Source organism: Dreissena polymorpha, chromosome 7 (assembly GCF_020536995.1).
Source record: "Dreissena polymorpha isolate Duluth1 chromosome 7, UMN_Dpol_1.0, whole genome shotgun sequence".
In the NCBI taxonomy this organism is placed as follows: Eukaryota; Metazoa; Mollusca; class Bivalvia; order Myida; family Dreissenidae; genus Dreissena; species Dreissena polymorpha.
This window is the reverse complement of record NC_068361.1, coordinates 103,576,119-103,594,946: the sequence shown is the minus strand read 5'-3', so window position 1 is coordinate 103,594,946 and position 18,828 is coordinate 103,576,119. Positions and strand designations below refer to the sequence as shown.

The following is an 18,828-nucleotide window of genomic DNA, read 5'->3' as shown; positions in this document are numbered from 1 at the left end:
TTTAACTCTTTTATTAAGTCAACTTAACACACATGTTTCATGTAACATATTCCAGCCTATTAGTCCCTTCTACGGCACTTCAGCTGGTCAAAGTCATTGATCAGTTGTGTGAAGTCTAGCCCCAATGTTGTCAAACTTTCCTGAGTCATGGTGTTCCTCAGATAGTTTTTCACGCGTGATAATGTTGAAAATGACCTCTCACCTTGACAGTTATGACTTGGAATTGTTAAGTATATTAGTACAGTGATGACAACGTTTGGAAAGTTGTCTGTAGTTGACCTCCATCTAACTTCAGCAGTTCACTCATGTGGGTGATGGTTCTGTCTTGGTCCGCTTCCAGATAGCATAGTATATCAAACCAAACTAAACTGTCCAGATGGTGCCATGACCATACGGGCACGTCGTATGATAAACAGAGAAACTAATGGTTCTGAATAGATATACAACACAGAAAGAAAATTGATAGCATAGTAAATCAAAGCGAACTAAGCGGTTACAATTGGACATACATCGGGAAACTGGAAAAATCACACAGAACATTTATACTGCAATCCCGATAGAATCGTTAAATGGTGTAATAAAGACAGATCATACATTGGGAAACTGGCTTTTCCGTTGGGGGCCCCTTGACAATCGGGGACCCAAGGCTGCAGCCTCGTTAGCCTAGTGCTTAATCCGGCCCCGATTGTGCTGCTGTGCGCTCTGTTGTAATCTGTTCATGATTGGTGAATCATAGGTGGCCACAATTTGTGGGAGTTTTAACTCCAGTTCAGATATATGCGTAAATTAAGTAGGTAAATTATAATATTGTTCTCGCCTGCTGAGGAAGCTACATTTTTACTCTTTTTAGCACGGCTGTTTTCGGAGTAAACCCAAGGTATTGCCATAGCCAGCTCGTCCGCCGTCCGCGTCGTGCTAAAACCTTAACATTGGCTCTAAAATCAAAGTACTTTCACCTACAATTTTGAAACTTCATATGTAGCTCCACCTTGACGAGTTCTACACACCACACCCATTTTTGGGTCACTAGGTCAAAGGTCATTGTGACCTCTAACAAAATAATGAAAACTGCACCCGCAGCCAAGCGTTTGCATCCGCCATGCAGTGCTCTTGTTCTAGCTTTTAGCATGCAAACAACCAAGTTATGCTTTAATTACGCATGCATACAAAGTATTTTTTTACATAATTTAATACCGTATTTAGTACCGAAGTGAGTCACAGACACTGATGCCTCAAAAAGGCATTTTACAGACAATTTCAACTGTATTTTATACAGTTGACAAACGGCAACAGCTGGTTGAGGTCGAAATTCTTCAGCACAAGATCATCTACACATTCCGCTTTGAAAGTTTGAGAAAATTCCGCTTAGAAGTTGGAAACAGTTTAACATTAACAAAAAATAATATACGCTACACATTATATATACGGAAGTCGGAAGGATCATAATTCTGCCATAACTCGCCACGGCCAAAATTGATTTCTTCACGATCATCTACAAATTAAGGTCATTCAACTGTAGGAGTTTGAGCGAGATCCACCCAGTAGTCAAATATGAGTCGGAAACAGTGTCGGGACTATATTCCTTAGAGGAAAAACAGACAAAAAAGCCATAATTCTGCCAAAGCTTGTTAGGGCTGACATTTCTGTTTTTCCAGATCGTCAATATACATTAAGCTGTGAAAGTTTGAGAGAGTTCAACTCAGCAGTTAACCCTTTGCATGCTGGGAAATTTGTCTTCTGCTAAAATGTCGTCTGCTCAATTTCTAAAATTAGCATTTTCTTCGATTTTTTTTCAAAGAATACTATCAGAATAGCAAACAGATTGGATCCTGATGAGACGCCACGTTCTGTGGCGTCTCATCTGGATCCAAACTGTTTGCAAAGGCCTTCATAATTCGGTTCACGCACTGAAAGGGTTAAAGAAAAGTTCAAATCCAAGCTTTGGAGCGTATGTACGAACGGAGGGCGGATAAAGGCAATGTTCGATGCCTTCAACGCTGTGGGGGCGTAAATAACAGTTATCATAATTTTTTCGGCGTAAGCTGCATAAGCCAGCTTTTCACCTTAGCCTGACCTTTGTAAGTGTCCAATAAAATTCCAATAAAATTTCCCGCGGCTAGGTACAAATGAATACACTTCATTTATTCCATTGGCTGATTTGAGTATACCACCAGAACATTGGAAACATATCCGCGTCTTTGTAACACTGTTTTACTGTATGAAACAATTTTATCTCGAATGAAAAGGCTTAATAGATAGAACAGTTTTACACTCAATTCTCGACATCAATACAGTTTGTGCGTACACCTTTTATTTTCAGAGTATTACCAGCGCAAGAGCTTTATACTTAAAAGGCTATGTTCTCATATTTAGTACTTACTTCCTTATTCCTGTCAACATGTTAACATGTAAAAGTATAAAGAGCAATGGAAGCGAGGCCTCACTTTAAAGCATTGCATTTCAACCCGCGAGGTATATCGGGTCAATTCGCGGACATTCAGAGTTTATATACAGGTCATCACCGGAGCTGGCGGCCAGTAAAATAATCGTTATATAATAAAGACGCTATCCGTGAACTAGGTGACCTGGAATTTTCTTTAGACCAGAAATATGTTAAATGAAGATATTCAGCAATATAATTATGGTATGTAAATAATAGATTCTTAATGTGTTTTCAACAATACAATGATAAATATTATTGTTGATAAATTTAACAATAATTATTCGTCCATATTGCCTAATGTACTAAAGTGATATTATGAGCATGTAACAGTTTATAGGTGTCTATCGCAACCGTTGATTATTTTGATGTTTCTACTTCATATACACTTATATTAATTAATGCAGCATCATCATACTAAAACAATATACCAGAAAGAGAAAAATAATGCATTTGAATATCAACCGTACTTTCGTTTGACAACTGATCATGCGTTTACGAGTTGAACCTAAATTTAGTTTTAGTGCAGATTTGTTCATACGACACAAAGACACGAAATTGTTTTACGGATCATTTCAGCTTACAGGACTGGGTGGGTCACGTAAGAATATCGAATATAAAATATATTTTTATAAACAACTGGTAGCAAGGTGAGTTGCAGATAATTAATCAGTAACCACATTTTAACTAACCATTTTGACCTGTTAATTCTTTTCAGCTCAATTCAACAGTGCAAAATGCCCATAATATCACTTTAAGCATTAGCACGGTGATAATTGATACTGTTAATAATCGAATCAAATAGCAATGCCCGACAAACCACTAAAACAGGTTTGTTCGAAGAACGCGCCTATAAATACGGATACTTCTCGTGTGGCCGGTTGACTCATATGTTTAAATTTCACTTCCATTCTTCTTTTGGTTTTCTGTTTTGTATCTATAGGTTTATGACCAGCAATATGTTATAATGTAAAATAAGCCGCGAAAACTCCCCGTAACATCCCGTACTGCGTGTGATGCAGCTAAGAACTGCACAGAAAAAGACATTCGCTATACTTGATCTCATTCATTAAACTATTTACGCCGTATATCTTTTTTAAAGATATTTCTTGTTTCGTTTACTATTAAAGCTATGTTTGATTGTTCACTGGACGTTGTAATTGTAAAGCATTTTATCACTATGGGGTTTTTGTAGGTGTTTGAAATAGGAAATGGTGTGTATTCTATCATTTATATAAGGGCATTAGTTTTGTTCATACTAAATTGAAAACTTTATAATGTAAAATTATAATAAATACATGTGTTCACTTTTATAAGTATAAGCAATCATTTGAGTTCATATTTTCTACAAATATACATGTGCACTATGCATGCAAGGGTAAGTTGTTCAATCAAAAAGTATAATTTATTGTTTTATGTATGTTTACAATATTTACTCCCATGATTGATGCAAAGTGATGTTACAATGAACAGTGTATTGGGAGGAATTTGTTCTCAATTTTATATAAATTATTCCCCAAAACATTGTCTTTCACAGTGATCCATTGTTTCATTAAACCCATCAAAGACTACCAATTCTGTAACACATCAATTGTGTATTTAAGTTTCAAACATAAAAATTCTTCAACATTTTCCAAATATTTTAATATGAACAAATTGTGTCATATACATAAAGTAGATAAGCAAAGCTGGCATTGCAAGATGAACTATTAATAACTAGAAAAGATGCAACTATTCGCATATGGTGTATTTAAACAAATCTACAATTGTGAATTGCACATTGTTAAAATTAACTTTGAGGATTCAAACTTTGCTTTTAAGTAGCATTGCAGAGATTATGCTATCATCTGCAGTATAATAATTGTGTGTATGTACACAAAATGAAATAACAGTAGGATAAATACCCAACCAAGTGAGCATGTAGAATATATGTGTCGTGTTCTGGAAAACTGGGCATAATATATGTGCGTAAAGTGTCGTCACAGACTAATCAGGGACGACACTTTCCGTTTTTTATGACATTTTTCGTTTAAATGAAGTCTGTTCTCAGCAAAAATCCAATTTAGGCGGAAAGTGTCGTCCCTGATTAGCCTGTTTGGACTGCACAGGCGAATCTGGGACGACACTTTACGCACATGCATTATGCCCAGTTTTCTCACGACTCATATGTTTATTTGCTTTGCACATCATTGTGAACAACATGTCTGTCTAAGCCTCTCAAAATTTACATCTTCAGTATTGTCAAAAGTACCATCATGTACCAACTTGTCACATCCTTTTGTTTATAAAAGAACAAACGCTTGGATTTCATGGAAGTATTTTACTTTCATTAGTTACAAAGAAGTATCAATACATAATTACACTTATAAGACAGATATATGGAAATCACATATTATTCTATATACATTTTGTACTGTACAATATTCCACAAATGTTTCCTACCGCTTTCTATATATTCATTGTATAAATCAACAAATCTCAGTTTTCACACTATAACACCCTTTTCATGTACAAAATACTTAAGAAAAATACAGAAACCAGTAATATTCAACAACCAAGGGGGTCAAAGGCCCTTAGCCGCTCACCTGAGACCCCTGGGACTTAACTGTTCTGAGAAAGTGGTCAGTCCCGGATTCCCCATTAGGCAGTGAAGGCAACTGCCTATGGGCCCCACGACTATTAGGGGCCCCATGAGACCGTGACAAAATAATGTTTCCCCTTACTTACATAGCCTAATCTAATGACTTAACAAAGCCATTATTTTATATTGATGTTATGTTCCAATGAAAGGATTGACATTGTCTTACCAAGTAAAAATAGATTTTTGTTTGAAAAACCACATTGGTTTGCTGGGCACTCGTGTTTTTGTAGGCACTAGGCCGACTAGGGGCCTGAGGAGTGGACCCCAAAAGTTTCACTGCCTATGGGCCTCCATGGCACTAATCTAGCCCTGCAGGTAGTGTTCACTAAGTTTCACAATATAACTGTCCCAACACCTGGCAGCCATGTTCTTTAACAAACCACTATAATTTTTTTTTTAGATATCATAATAACACAAATTTTGTAACATTCTCAGCAAGTTTCTTGATGAGTTACAAATGTGATTCAGTGTACTCAAATGAGTATTTTACTGTGGCCAGATGAGGAAAACTGCATTCGTCTTGAATCATATCTCAAGTTTAAAACATGACTATTGTCAAGAAATATGGTCCTCTACTGGTGAAACTCCACCATTATCAGCAATATTTCTAGTCTATTTGGTGCCATAGCAACCAGAATTTTTGACGTAGGAACAAAATTAAATGACTTGCATAATCTCCATATTGCCATCTGTCCATGTTTCAAGTTTCATAAAAAAATATGAAGAACTTTCAAAGTTATCGTAGGATCCAGAAAAGTGTGACAGACTCACAGACACACAGAGTGCAAACCATAAGTCCCCTCCAGTTTCACCTGTAGGGGACAAAAAGATTGGACAATAAATGTGGCCTTTAGAGAGTTCACAAGCATTATCGTTTATGTGACATAGAAACTTTGTTTTTGACCCTATTATAGGGACAAATAAATGTCACTGAACAAATTAATGACCAGACTACTAAGTTTCATGAAAATTGGACAATAAGAGTATTCACAAGGTTTTTCTTTAATTAGATCTAGTGACCTACGGAAAATGTTGACCCCATGAGAATCAGTTTTCAAATGTCCGGAGATATTTGGACACATTTTCTGAACAGGTTTCATGAAGATTGGGCAATAAAATGGCTTCTAGACTGTTCACAAGCTTTAATTTGATCAAGTGACCTAGTTTTTGATCCCATGTGACTTTGATTCAAACTGTTGAGATATAATTAGAACAAATATTCGAAGCAAGTTTCATGAAGATTGAACAATAAAAGTGGCCTCCAGGGCATTCATAAGGCAAGGTTTAAACCGATGGACAAAAGAGGATCACAAAAGTTCACCATGAGAATGTTGTGCCCAGATGAGCTTAACAAATCAGTACTTCCAGTTGTATAAACACTGAATATTATTAAAAGACAACCTTGTTATATGCTTAATTAGATTGCTTAACAGATAAATACACACAATAATTTTGTATAAACAATAAGGCTGAAACTTGCATGGTCTAAAGCGAATATATGAACTGTAATTCAGATAATATGTTCCCTGTTCAATCAAATCAGGATAAAGTTTATCATAAAAGTATTATATTGGCAGCCTTCTGTAGTTTAACTTTAAACAATTTTACATATGATATACCTTACTGAGCGCAAAATTCTTGTATCTGATACAAAAATGTTACGGAAATAGAATTGTTACACACTCAATCTGCTAATAATATCTGTAATAGCACCCAATGTTATTTATTTACTCCAATTCGTAAAAATGCTTACGAATAGCCTAATGCGTCAATTCAAATGTTTTATGTTAATAATGATACTTGTAATATTCAATGACTCTCCATATAAGCAGTTCAATCTTCATAAATTATGTCATAAGTTTGTATATAAATATTCATACAAAAATCAGACATACAAATTTATTATACATGTATTCCTAGAATAATTTATAATTACATATAAAAGTAATAATATTAGCTAAAACTTTAATAAACAATAGAAAATAAATGCACATTTAAACAAAAGACTACTAAACAGACATCAATATTTGATCTCAGCAAAATATTGTCTTCTTTCCACAATCGTACACAACACTGTGTATTCTCTTAGACACATAAAACATACAAATTGAAAAAATACAAGAGGAAAATTTAAGTTTATAATTGATAGCATTTTTGGCACAATAGAAAGGAGAAGAAAAAATGTCATCAGAGTAAAAACTGGAAGATGCATTTCTGTCAGAAAGGTTTGAATTAATATGTTACATGAAAAATTAGAAAAAATAAAGGAACCTATTGTATGTCTACAACACTCTGAATTACGCATTTAAAGCATATCATTTTCCCGAAAACATCAGCCAATTTATTTTTCAAAATAAATGAGCTGTGCTCTGTGAAAAGAAGGTTTCATGCCTGTTTGTTAAGTGTTGTCCCTGATTAGCCTGTGCAGTTCGCACAGGCTAATCAATGACGACACTTTCCGCCTCAACTGGATTTTTGCTAAGAAGAGACTTTTTAAAGGAAAAATATCATAAAAAAAAAGTGCTGTCCCTATTTAGCCTGCGCAGACATCCCAGATAACCCCCTTTTTCCCAAATGTATATTAAAAACATATGAACATGTACATCACACTATATCACTTACTATTAAAAACTTATAGAATTGTACAGCATTTTTTGGTTAAAACTGACTATTTTGCTTGCACATGAATTGTGTTATTGGGTTTCCTTTGATTTACGATTAACTCATCATAACAATTCTTGTCATATTCGTCCCAAAGAGCAAATTAGCTTTTGGACTGTCTCTTTAGAAAATGTATGCATGAAAGACATTACTGACTTAAATGAGTATATTTAACAATGAGCACTACATTTCCTTGCAGGTTACACACTACCATATCGTCGCTGTCGTTCTCAAACCTCGTACCTACAAAATGCCAACTTTTCAGGAGAGAGAAAAAAATGTCACATCTTTTAATAAAGATGTTTTAGAAAGTGAAATTTTGTAAAAATACCAAACCAATGAAGCTACAAAATACGGTATAAGCCATAGACGCGTAAGTCATACTGATAAGTCATACTGATATTCAGAAATGGTAGCTACAATATTTCGTCACCACAGTTTTGTCATTTTTATGAGGTACGACAATTCATCCTGATAGAAGACCTCGCAGCTGCAAATATAAACAAGAGCACCGCCTTGCGGGTGCAGACCGCTCATCTATTTTCTTTTTAAAGGTGAAGGGACTCTCATTTTCAATCACAAAGGAGGGAGGGGTGGAGTGAAGAGGGGTGTATAGTGTGGGGTTGTGGACATTTATTACATTATCTTCCAAAAAAGGGAAAAAAAAAACAAAAAAAAAATCGGGGGGAGGGGGGGGGGGGGGAGGGGGGGAGGGCACGGGGGATGGTTTGGGTGGAGTCTATTGTGGTATGTCAGGTAAGAGTAGTTTTGTCAAAGTATCAATCAAATCTAATCATAAATAATGAAGTTATGGCAATTTGACTTTGAGAGTCAAGGTCATTCAAAGGTCAAGGTAAAATTCAACTTGCCAGGTACAGTAACCTCATGATAGCATGAAAGTATTTGAAGTTTGAAAGCAATAGCCTTGATACTTAAGAAGTAAAGTGGATCAAAACACAAAATTTAACCATATATTCAAAGTTACTAAGTCAAAAAAGGGCCATAATTCCGTAACAATGACAACCAGAGTTATGCAACTTGTCCTTTTACTGTACCCTTATGATAGTTTGAGAGTGTTCCAAGTATGAAAGCAATATGTATGATACTTTAGGGGTAAAGTGGACCAAAACACAAATCTTAAACAAATTTTCAATTTTCTAAGTATAAAGGGCCCATAATTCTGTCCAAATGCCAGTCAGAGTTACATAACTTTGCCTGCACAGTCCCCTTATGATAGTTAATAAGTGTTGCAAGTATGAAAGCAATAGCTTTGATACTGTAGGAATATAATGTGGACCTAAACACAAAACTTAACCAAATTTTCAATTTTCTAAGTATAAAAAGGGCACATAATTCTGTCAAAATGCCAGTCAGAGTTACATTACTTTGCCTGGACAGTCCCCTTATGATAATTAGTAAGTGTTGCAAGTATGAAAGCAATAGCTTTGATACTTAAGGAATAAAATGGACCTAAACACAAAACTTAAACAAAATTTTCAATTTTCTAAGTATAAAAAGGGCACATAATTCTGTCAAAATGCACGCCAGAGTTATCTAACTTTGCCTGCCCAGTCCCCTCATGATAGTCAGTAAGTGTACCAAGTTTGAATGCAATAGCATTGATACTTTCTGAGAAAAGTGGACCTAAACGCAAAACTTAACCAAAATTTTCAATTTTCTAAGTATAAAAAGGGCACATAATTCTGTCAAAATGCACGCCAGAGTTATCTAACTTTGCCTGCCCAGTCCCCTCATGATAGTAAGTAAGTGTACCAAGTTTGAATGCAATAGCATTGATACTTTCTGAGAAAAGTGGACCTAAACGCAAAACTTAACCGGACGCCGACGCCAACGCCAACGCCGACGCCAAGGTGATGACAATAGCTCATAATTTTTTTTCAAAAAATAGATGAGCTAAAAAGTTTTTGTCAAATTTGTATGGACGTACCGATAGGTGAAATGACATAGCAGTAATTGCTACGACCTTTCGCCCGACAAAAAAGCCAACAATCAAGCTACAACATTTAGTCATGTGGCTTTTTCAAGGGCTCTGATTGGCGCAGAGCTACGAGATATAGCCCAAAACAAGCGCCGGACTTCATATATTCGGAAGACGGAAAAAAAAATTGAAAATTTTGGAGCTACAAGGTTTGAGAACGACAGCGACGATATACAGGTAACAAACATCTGTCAATTACAATCTGAAAGCACATTTTGCTCGGAAACAGGTTTTGTAAATATTTAACTGTCTTGTAAATAATACAATCCTTAACAGAAAGGCAGGCCACTGCCTTCATTTAGGCCATCGTTTTAATACAAATACAACACTTATTAAAAAATTAAAATTAAAATATATATTTGAATTGTGCCATTTTTTCAACAAACATTTCAAAACCAAGGTTATGAAAATAAAATATTTTGATACAGTCTCAATGTGTAGTATTGTGCACAATGCTTTATATTTGCTGCTGCAATCTGTACTAACGTGTGCATTTACAAGTAGAATGCAACAGTTTGTCATGTGGGCATTAGTCCTTATTTACTGACTAGAATAAATATAACAACCTAACAGAAAATATCACACCCTTTACCTTGGTGCTCAAGGCACCAACATTATTTTTCAAACCAAAGTCAAAAGCTTCTAAATGTTATGTATATACACATACCGGCCCTGCTCATCGAAAAGTGCAGCCCAGATTAGCCTGTGCTAGCCTGTCCTAGCCTGTGCTAGCCTGTGCTGACTGCAAAGGCTTATCTGTGACAATACTTTGCATTAAGCCTGATTTTCCTTTAGCTCTGCTCATCTGTCTCTTTCCATAAGTCACTGTGTTTATTCTAAGCATATGAAAAATTAGTTTTGTTAAGTTTTTCCTGTAACCAATATTTTAGATAAATGTTCATCGAATAATATATAACACAAATGCCTTCGTTTAAAAATCTATCTAGAGTTTAAGCAGCCATTTACAAATTTGAATAGCAAACCAGAAATATTAGTAGCCAATTGCTACTTGAAATGCTTACATAGCAATATTTATGTTATGCTTTCCGGTGGTTTATAGAGAAATATCAGTGAATTAAAACTGATAATTTCATTGTTTCAAACAATGAAAATTATCAGTGAAAATTATCGATAATTTTCACTATTTACTTTGAAATGACGCATTTTTTTGACACAATGACGTCATTATTTCATCTAAATTCTTTAAATAGTTAAACTCTTTAACAATTTATATAAACTGTGAAAAAAAGCATAAAATAAAAAGAAAATTTGTTGGATTAGGTGGAATATCGATTTTAATTCACTCATGATCATAGAAAATATGCGCCACTCATGAAAATATTATTTTCTATGATCACTCGTGAATTTAAATCGATAATCCACCGAATCCAACAAATATCCTCTATGTGTCTTGTTCTGTGAAAGCTGGTCATAATGCATGTGGGTAAAGTGTTGTCACAGATTAGCCTGTGTAGTCCGCACAGGCTATTCAGCGACAACACTTTCCGCCTAAACTGGATTTTCGGCAAGGAGGGACTTCCTTGAAACTAAGAATACCATAAAAGCCGAAAGTGTCGTCCTTTACGCACATGCATTATGACCAGCTTTCACAGAACAAGACACATATGTACAACATGATTCAAGTTCAGATCTATTTCACAGAGAGGGTACCAGCAATATTACATGATGTAAGATTTTGAAACAGATTCAGAGGAAGAAAATCTGCTTTTCCACAAGAAAATGTGGATGCATGTTTTTTAAATTGTAATTAATAATTCCATATACATACATATGCAACCTAATATTTGTTTCACATAATTAAAGTACATAATTTGCAAACTGAAAATTATATATTATCTGGATAATACATCTCTAGTACATAAAAAGTTCACTTATACTAGCTTATAATACTTGCGTTAATAGCAGTTATGTGATTAATGGTGGGTGTTTGGAAGTCAAATGGAGTATGAACACAACATGATTGACATGCATATAAGTTGCATATAAACCAAAGCAGAACTTTTTTTTTAAATCTGGCTGACTCAATATGTGAGCCTGTGGGTGTTTTTATTGTTGACAATTCAAGTTCAAACACCCCCCCCCCCCTCCCGAGTTAATTATTAAAATGAAATACAACAAAACAATGGGATGCAGTTTAGACCTGTTATTGTCACACAGTTGACCAATACCCCTGACCACAAATTTAATAATTTGACAACAGGTAATAAACTCATTATAGATAATCTAAGTTGAAAAAGGGGCATAACTTAAGCAATATTTAACGCAGGGTAATACAAAATATGCATGCACTTCTTCAGATCATAAGGAACAGTGCATTCAAGTATGACCTCTGCATGTTGAAAGTGTAGAAGTTTGTCGCCAGAAGAGATTATGTCTACAGACAGATGGACAGACAACCATGGTGAGTCCAGTATACAACCCATCTTCTTCTTTGCATGGTATACCAACAAAACATCAAAGTAACTCTTTCCCCATCAGACGCAAAGTGCAATGGCTTTTGTAACACGCATAAAACCAGAACAGCCTGCGAATATCTCGCAGTATTGCGAGTAACTCGCAGTATGTTCAGGTTTTAAGCTGTATGCTGCTCATCAGTATCTGAAGATTGGAAATGGAGTTTTTAAAAGTTGATTCAAGTAAAGAAGATTAAAAATTTAATAAGATTTTCTTAGGGACTTCAAACCCATCAAAGTGCTTTTATAAGGGGTAAAGGGTTATGGTCTAGTCCTAAAAAGGTACACTGTACCTTTTTGCTAAACCACCATAATTAACTTTTAAATTTTTTAATTTATTGTAGCATGATTGTGTCAAAAGTTTGAGGCTTAAAAAAACAATTTAGAATTCGTTTCCTGGACAAAACAAGTACATTATAGACCATAAAGAAAGACTTAAATGTATTGAATTGGTTTACACTGATTTTTTTTACGCCAGATATTTGAAACATCTGCATGTAGTAAAAAAAATGTAAAATGAAGTTGAATATGACAGCATTTTCTTCAGTTACCATGTAAACATACCAACCAAATGTATATACAGGATACAAAATGCCTAGCAACATGTATAGCCATTTAGTGAGGTACAATTATTTAGAATACTGGTAATAGAAATACTTGACTGAAGCAAAATGTGCCGACTGCTGGTGATAATAATTCTAGCATTAAAGTGATTGCTTATAGAATTCACATAATTTTCAGGTTGATTATAATTGCAGACATGTTTAACATGGTCCAAATATCCAGTTTTTATTCAAATGATCAGTACAACTTGGAAATGGCAACATGATTTGAATATAGAATATCACATGCAAAATTAAAACTTTACTTATAATATATTAATCTGGTTTTCTTTGCTGAAAGTAAAACTAATTACTGGTTTATTTGGTCTATTTAAATATAATAATGTATTTTTTAAGTCTAAAATTCAATTGCAGAAATTTATTAACATAAACTAAAGATATTTAACACTGACGCATCAGACCAAACAAACAATGGAATGAACGAGCCTCACTTAAAAATGTGGTTGAAACAGCATTTTAATGGTTCAGGAATGGTTTAAGAGCATGGAAAGCAATACCTAAAAACTGGTGTTACTATAGTTGCATAATCATGTACTTGTGAAACAGTGAAGACAACACAATAATGCTTGTTTTAAAATAAGTTTGTGTTGAACTGGGAAGAGTATCAACAGAGCAAACATCAAATTCTTATTTTGGGGAAAAGATGCATACGAGTTATGTCCACCACTTTCCGTCTAAACTTGAATTTTGCTACATGTGAAGATGGCTTTTGCAACCAGCATAAAACCAGAACAGCCTGCGAGTAACTCGCAGTCTGTTCAGGTTTTATGCTATTTGCTGCTCATTAGTATCTATGGGTTGAAAATGAAGCCTTTAAAACTTAAATCTAGTAAGAAAGGTCTTAAATTAAATTTAACTTTCTTAGGGAAAACACATTCGTAAAAATACACATCTATGTGGTAAAGGGTTAATGCACGTGCAATAAGCCCCATGTGACTCAGTTATATTCAAAATTTATGTTTACAACCTATAATGGACAGGGAATCATGATAAAAGACAAATACACACATAAAAGTATTCCCTAAAATACACTTGTGTATTCTAGTAGCGTAGAAGCGATAATGACTGGAAAATGGTTCTGTGTATGCATGTAAAACTTCAAAATGTATTTTAAAAATGGTTAATCAAAGTACCGTCACAATTTACTGGTAGTGAACATTACAACTATGTATGAAGTACTAAATAAGCACGGACAACCTTCGATTTCACAAGTCTTATCTCTGTATAAGTTCCATAATTTCCTTATTTACTGTCTGTATATCTGCTAAAAGTTTCACGCCACCAGATGGCGTGGAGCTGGAAAACGTTTTCAGCGTCTGCTGCTGAGACTGAAGTCTGGACAACAATTCGCGCGTGTGAAACTTTGCGTGAACGGGCATGCTCTCGAGGAACTCTGAACACATGTCATAGAACAATTGCATCTCCTCGACTAATTTCATGAAATTTACACTCGTCTTGTTCCCAGTCACGGAGAGAGACTCTATACACGACCGTAAACGATCCGAAGCACTTAATATAGCCTCCCTTGTCACTGCGGCACCACGGTCCTCATCACTATTTGCACCATTATTTATATTATCAGATCGGTTGGAACCGGTTGGGGTGCCAGCCCCAGATGGTTTTAAACCAGTTACAACAGGTTTGTCCTCTTTGAACATAGGTTTATTGGGTATGTCTGGAAGAACTTTTGTCGCCAGTTTTTCGTCCTTTAAAGACTCGCGTCCTGGTTCGCCACGCTGGAACGGCCGAAAGGAGCTGAATTCAGAGCCAACCGAGTGAAACTTTGCAACTTTCGACAGCACGGATGCATTCACATTTGTGTCTGTGGCTGCAATTTGATTCAGGTCCCTCTGCATTTCATCTGATGCGGACCCTGATCGTGGTTTTGGCTGAAACGGGGGCCGCATGGGCACCTTAGTAGCCCCCTCCTGCTGACTGAGACGATTTCTATCAAACAATGAATCTGGGCTACTCACAACAGTCGATTCTGTGCTTGACTGACTGTAAGACTCCTTGTTTATTTTCTGACTGGAGACAACACTGGGCGATGCTGGCCGTCGCTCTGACGGGCTCTGCAGGTTAGTGCTGCCATCTTCCAACTTAAGAACATTTTCAGTCTGATCGAGAAACAATCTCGAGAAACGAGGACTAGGTTTTGGTCGAGAATCCCCAAACGATTCCCTTTCCTGATTTTCAACTGGGGATGGCCTACTGCCGGGCAGCAGGTCTGATTTCTGTCTCTGTAATCCACTATATTGAGCTTTTGGGTTATCTACTATCACATGCGATGATTGAGATTTTACAACTGCAGATGGTCGTACATTAGACTCCTGCTGTATGCCTTCTTCATCCTCATTTCTAGCACCAGAAAACGCTGAGACGGCTCCCTGCAGAGCTGAAGCAAGCTCAGAAGATCCTATCATACCAGCAACTGCAGCAGTTGAACCAGATGCATTGCTCACCATTCCGTTCGGCTGCAAAACAGGACAGGAAGAAACACTGGCTGTATCGGTTCCCGAATCATGGTCCTCCACAGTAGGCAAGTCCCTAGGTTGGTGCCCGACCGCATCACTATGCATTGAGGCAAGGTATTCCGTGATTCTCACCCCCTTGGGTATGGTGCCGTACTTGTTTATAGTTTGCGTTACATTATTCACGTCCAGTTTGCCTACAGTGATGTCATCACCCTCTGCTTCCATACTATGACTAATATTCAACTTGGGACGCTCTGGTCGCTTTTTACGACGTAAACTGGCTGATTGCGGGAGCGGTAAAGGCACTTTTGGATATTGTTTCCCCCTAAAACTCGTCGACATCACCTGAACACTTTCATCATTCGTACTCGTACCAATGTCGACACTCTTGGTACCAGTGGCCTCACTGGCCGACTTAAACTCCTGCTTGATCATGGGATAAGAGAATTTACGCCCACTGCTTCGTGGATCCGGAGCAGCCTGCGCGAGCCGGGGAGATTGTCCATCGGTAGAACGCGTAGCCGTCTCAGTATTTATCATATACTTAGACTTATCAATTGCTAACACTTTCAAACTATCACTACTTCCCGTTCCACGCGATATCCCAGAGTCCTCCATTGCACCTTGCCTACCCACAGCCGCTCCATCCTTTGCTCCACCAGAATTATCTGCCCTTTGAAAGCTTTTTTGGTTCGGGGGAAGCTGGGGAATACGTGGAGCATTAATGAACTCACTCAGATCTTTTGTATTCGCAAAGTTATTACTATCAAATGGATATTCTGGTATAGTGGAGCTCTCGATCTTCGCTTTCTGCAGCTTCATTTTGGATTTCAATTCAGAGTCCGCCCCACTAGCCTCCTCCTGCTCTTTGATCGCCGACACCGTCCGGCGTGGGGGAGTTGGTGCCCCTTTCTTACGAGCGATGGCCGCTGATTTGCGGACAATGTCGCTGGCCTGCTGCACACTGAAGTCCGAGTCAGGGGGGAGAACTCTCCTACCAGCAGGAGGCGTGGGACCTGAAATGAGAACAATGTTAGGGTTTAATTTGCCATTCGCCAATTTAGCCAACTTCTAAAAATTTGCTAATTTGGCTAAACAAATGTCTATCTGGTTACAACTTGTTCTACATTAAACTCTGTAAAACAGGTAATATGTGAAAAATATCTGAGTTGTACGGTTTATTTGGCTACAGAAAATGCATATGATGTACAAGAGTTTTCTTTACATACTACATGTATCTTTCATTAACCTTATACCACTCAGAAAAATACTTGGATGTGTTTGTTGTCCCTTAGAAAACCAAATAAAATTGCCTTTCCTGATGAGATTCAAGTTTTAAAGGCTTCATTGAAATGACTACAATGTATAAGATCCAAAGAGAGTTGTCATAACATACTATTTTATAGGATCCAAAGAGAGTTGTCATAACATACTATTTTATAGGATCCAAAGAGAGTTGTCATAACATACTATTTAATAGGATCAAAAGAGAGTTGTCATAACATACTATTTTATAGGATCCAAAGAGAGTTGTCATAACATACTATTTAATAGGATCAAAAGAGAGTTGTCATAACATACTATTTTATAGGATCCAAAGAGAGTTGTCATAACATACTATTTAATAGGATCAAAAGAGAGTTGTCATAACATACTATTTAATAGGATCAAAAGAGAGTTGTCATAACATACTATTTAATAGGATCAAAAGAGAGTTGTCATAACATACTATTAAATAGGATCCAAAGAGAGTTGTCATAACATACTATTTAATAGGATCAAAAGAGAGTTGTCATAACATACTATTTAATAGGATCAAAAGAGAGTTGTCATAACATACTATTTAATAGGATCCAAAGAGAGTTGTCATAACATACTATTTAATAGGATCAAAAGAGAGTTGTCATAACATACTATTTAATAGGATCAAAAGAGAGTTGTCATAACATACTATTTAATAGGATCAAAAGAGAGTTGTCATAACATACTATTTAATAGGATCCAAAGAGAGTTGTCATAACATACTATTTAATAGGATCAAAAGAGAGTTGTCATAACATACTATTTAATAGGATCAAAAGAGAGTTGCCATAACATACTATTTAATAGGATCCAAAGAGAGTTGTCATAACATACTATTTAATAGGATCAAAAGAGAGTTGTCATAACATACTATTTAATAGGATCCAAAGAGAGTTGTCATAACATACTATTTAATAGGATCAAAAGAGAGTTGTCATAACATACTATTTAATAGGATCAAAAGAGAGTTGTCCGGGAGTCCCTCTGGAGACTTCTGAGACACAAAGGAGTGCCAGAAAAGATCACCAACATCATCAGGAAGTCTTATTAGGGAATGACCTGCAGAATTGTTCACGGCAGACAGCTCACGGATGCCTTTGAAGTGACAACTGGTGTGAGGCAAGGTTGTTTACTCTCACCTTTCCTGTTCCTGCTGGCCATAGACTGGGTAATGAAGACATCAACGGAGCAGAAGCAGAATGGAATTCAGTGGACACTCTGGGAACAGTTGGAAGACCTTGACTTTGCCGATGATTTGGCTCTTCTCTCCCACACCCAACAACAGATGCAGGAAAAGACAAACATGGTAGCGGACAACTCAGCTAGACTGGGCCTCACCATCAACAAAGAGAAGAGCAATGTGTTCAGGACCAATGCATCAAACAACACACCCATCACAGTCCAACGCGAGGCGCTGGAGGTGGACAGCTTCACCTATCTAGGCAGCATTCTGGACAACCAGGGAGGAACGGATGCAGATGTCAGAACCAGCATCGGTAAAGCACAAACAGCCTTCCATCAGCTGAAGAACATCTGGGGATCCAGCATAATTGGCATCACCACCAAGATTAGGCTCTTCAAACCATTGTGAAGCCGCTACTCCTCTATGGAGCAGAGACCTGGAGAACCACTGTCACCACCATAAAGAAAATACAGGTCTTCATCAACACCTGCCTCAGATAGATCCTCAACATCCACTGGCCAGACAAGATCTCCAACAAAGAATTATGGAGAAGAACAAACCAGCAAACAATTGAAGAAGACATCCTTCAGAGACGTTGGAGGTGGATAGGCCACACACTTCGCAAGCCTGCATCCAATACGACAAGGCAATCCCTCACATGGAACCCCCAATAGAAAATTGCTTATTAAGCTTGAAGTATAGATAAAAAAATACAAAAATAAATTCAGATCATGAAATGAATAGTTTTGTTTGAGAAAATCATCAAAATGATGCCCATTCCCAGTTTGATGTCTTATTCCCAATTCACATAATACAGTGTTTAAAGAAGCATCAATTTGGTTACTGAATTTTTTCCTACCCTACACTACCCCCCTCCGCCCACAATATCCAAAATGACAAGATTTCCAACAAACACATTACAGTAAAAGCGGTCTTTAACAAATTTGAGCAATGGAGAGCTCTGCAATGCGTTGTATCTGCCTGTAGTCTGCACAGGCTAATGAGAGACCACACTTTCCCCCTCTTCTGAA

General features: G+C 36.7%; 1 protein-coding gene across 7 annotated transcripts in view; it reads right to left on the bottom strand.

The window, feature by feature from the left end:
* Positions 1-8,582: 8,582 nt before the first annotated feature.
* Positions 8,583-18,828, bottom strand: part of LOC127838721 (tyrosine-protein kinase Abl-like) — an 84,287-nt gene continuing 74,041 nt past the window's right edge. For all 7 annotated transcript variants that reach the window (XM_052366688.1, XM_052366689.1, XM_052366690.1 and 4 more), the window contains one exon: positions 8,583-16,328. In XM_052366688.1, coding sequence (XP_052222648.1) covers positions 14,053-16,328 — 2,276 coding nt within the window. In that variant the 3' untranslated portion in view covers positions 8,583-14,052. The remainder of the gene's footprint in view (positions 16,329-18,828) is intronic.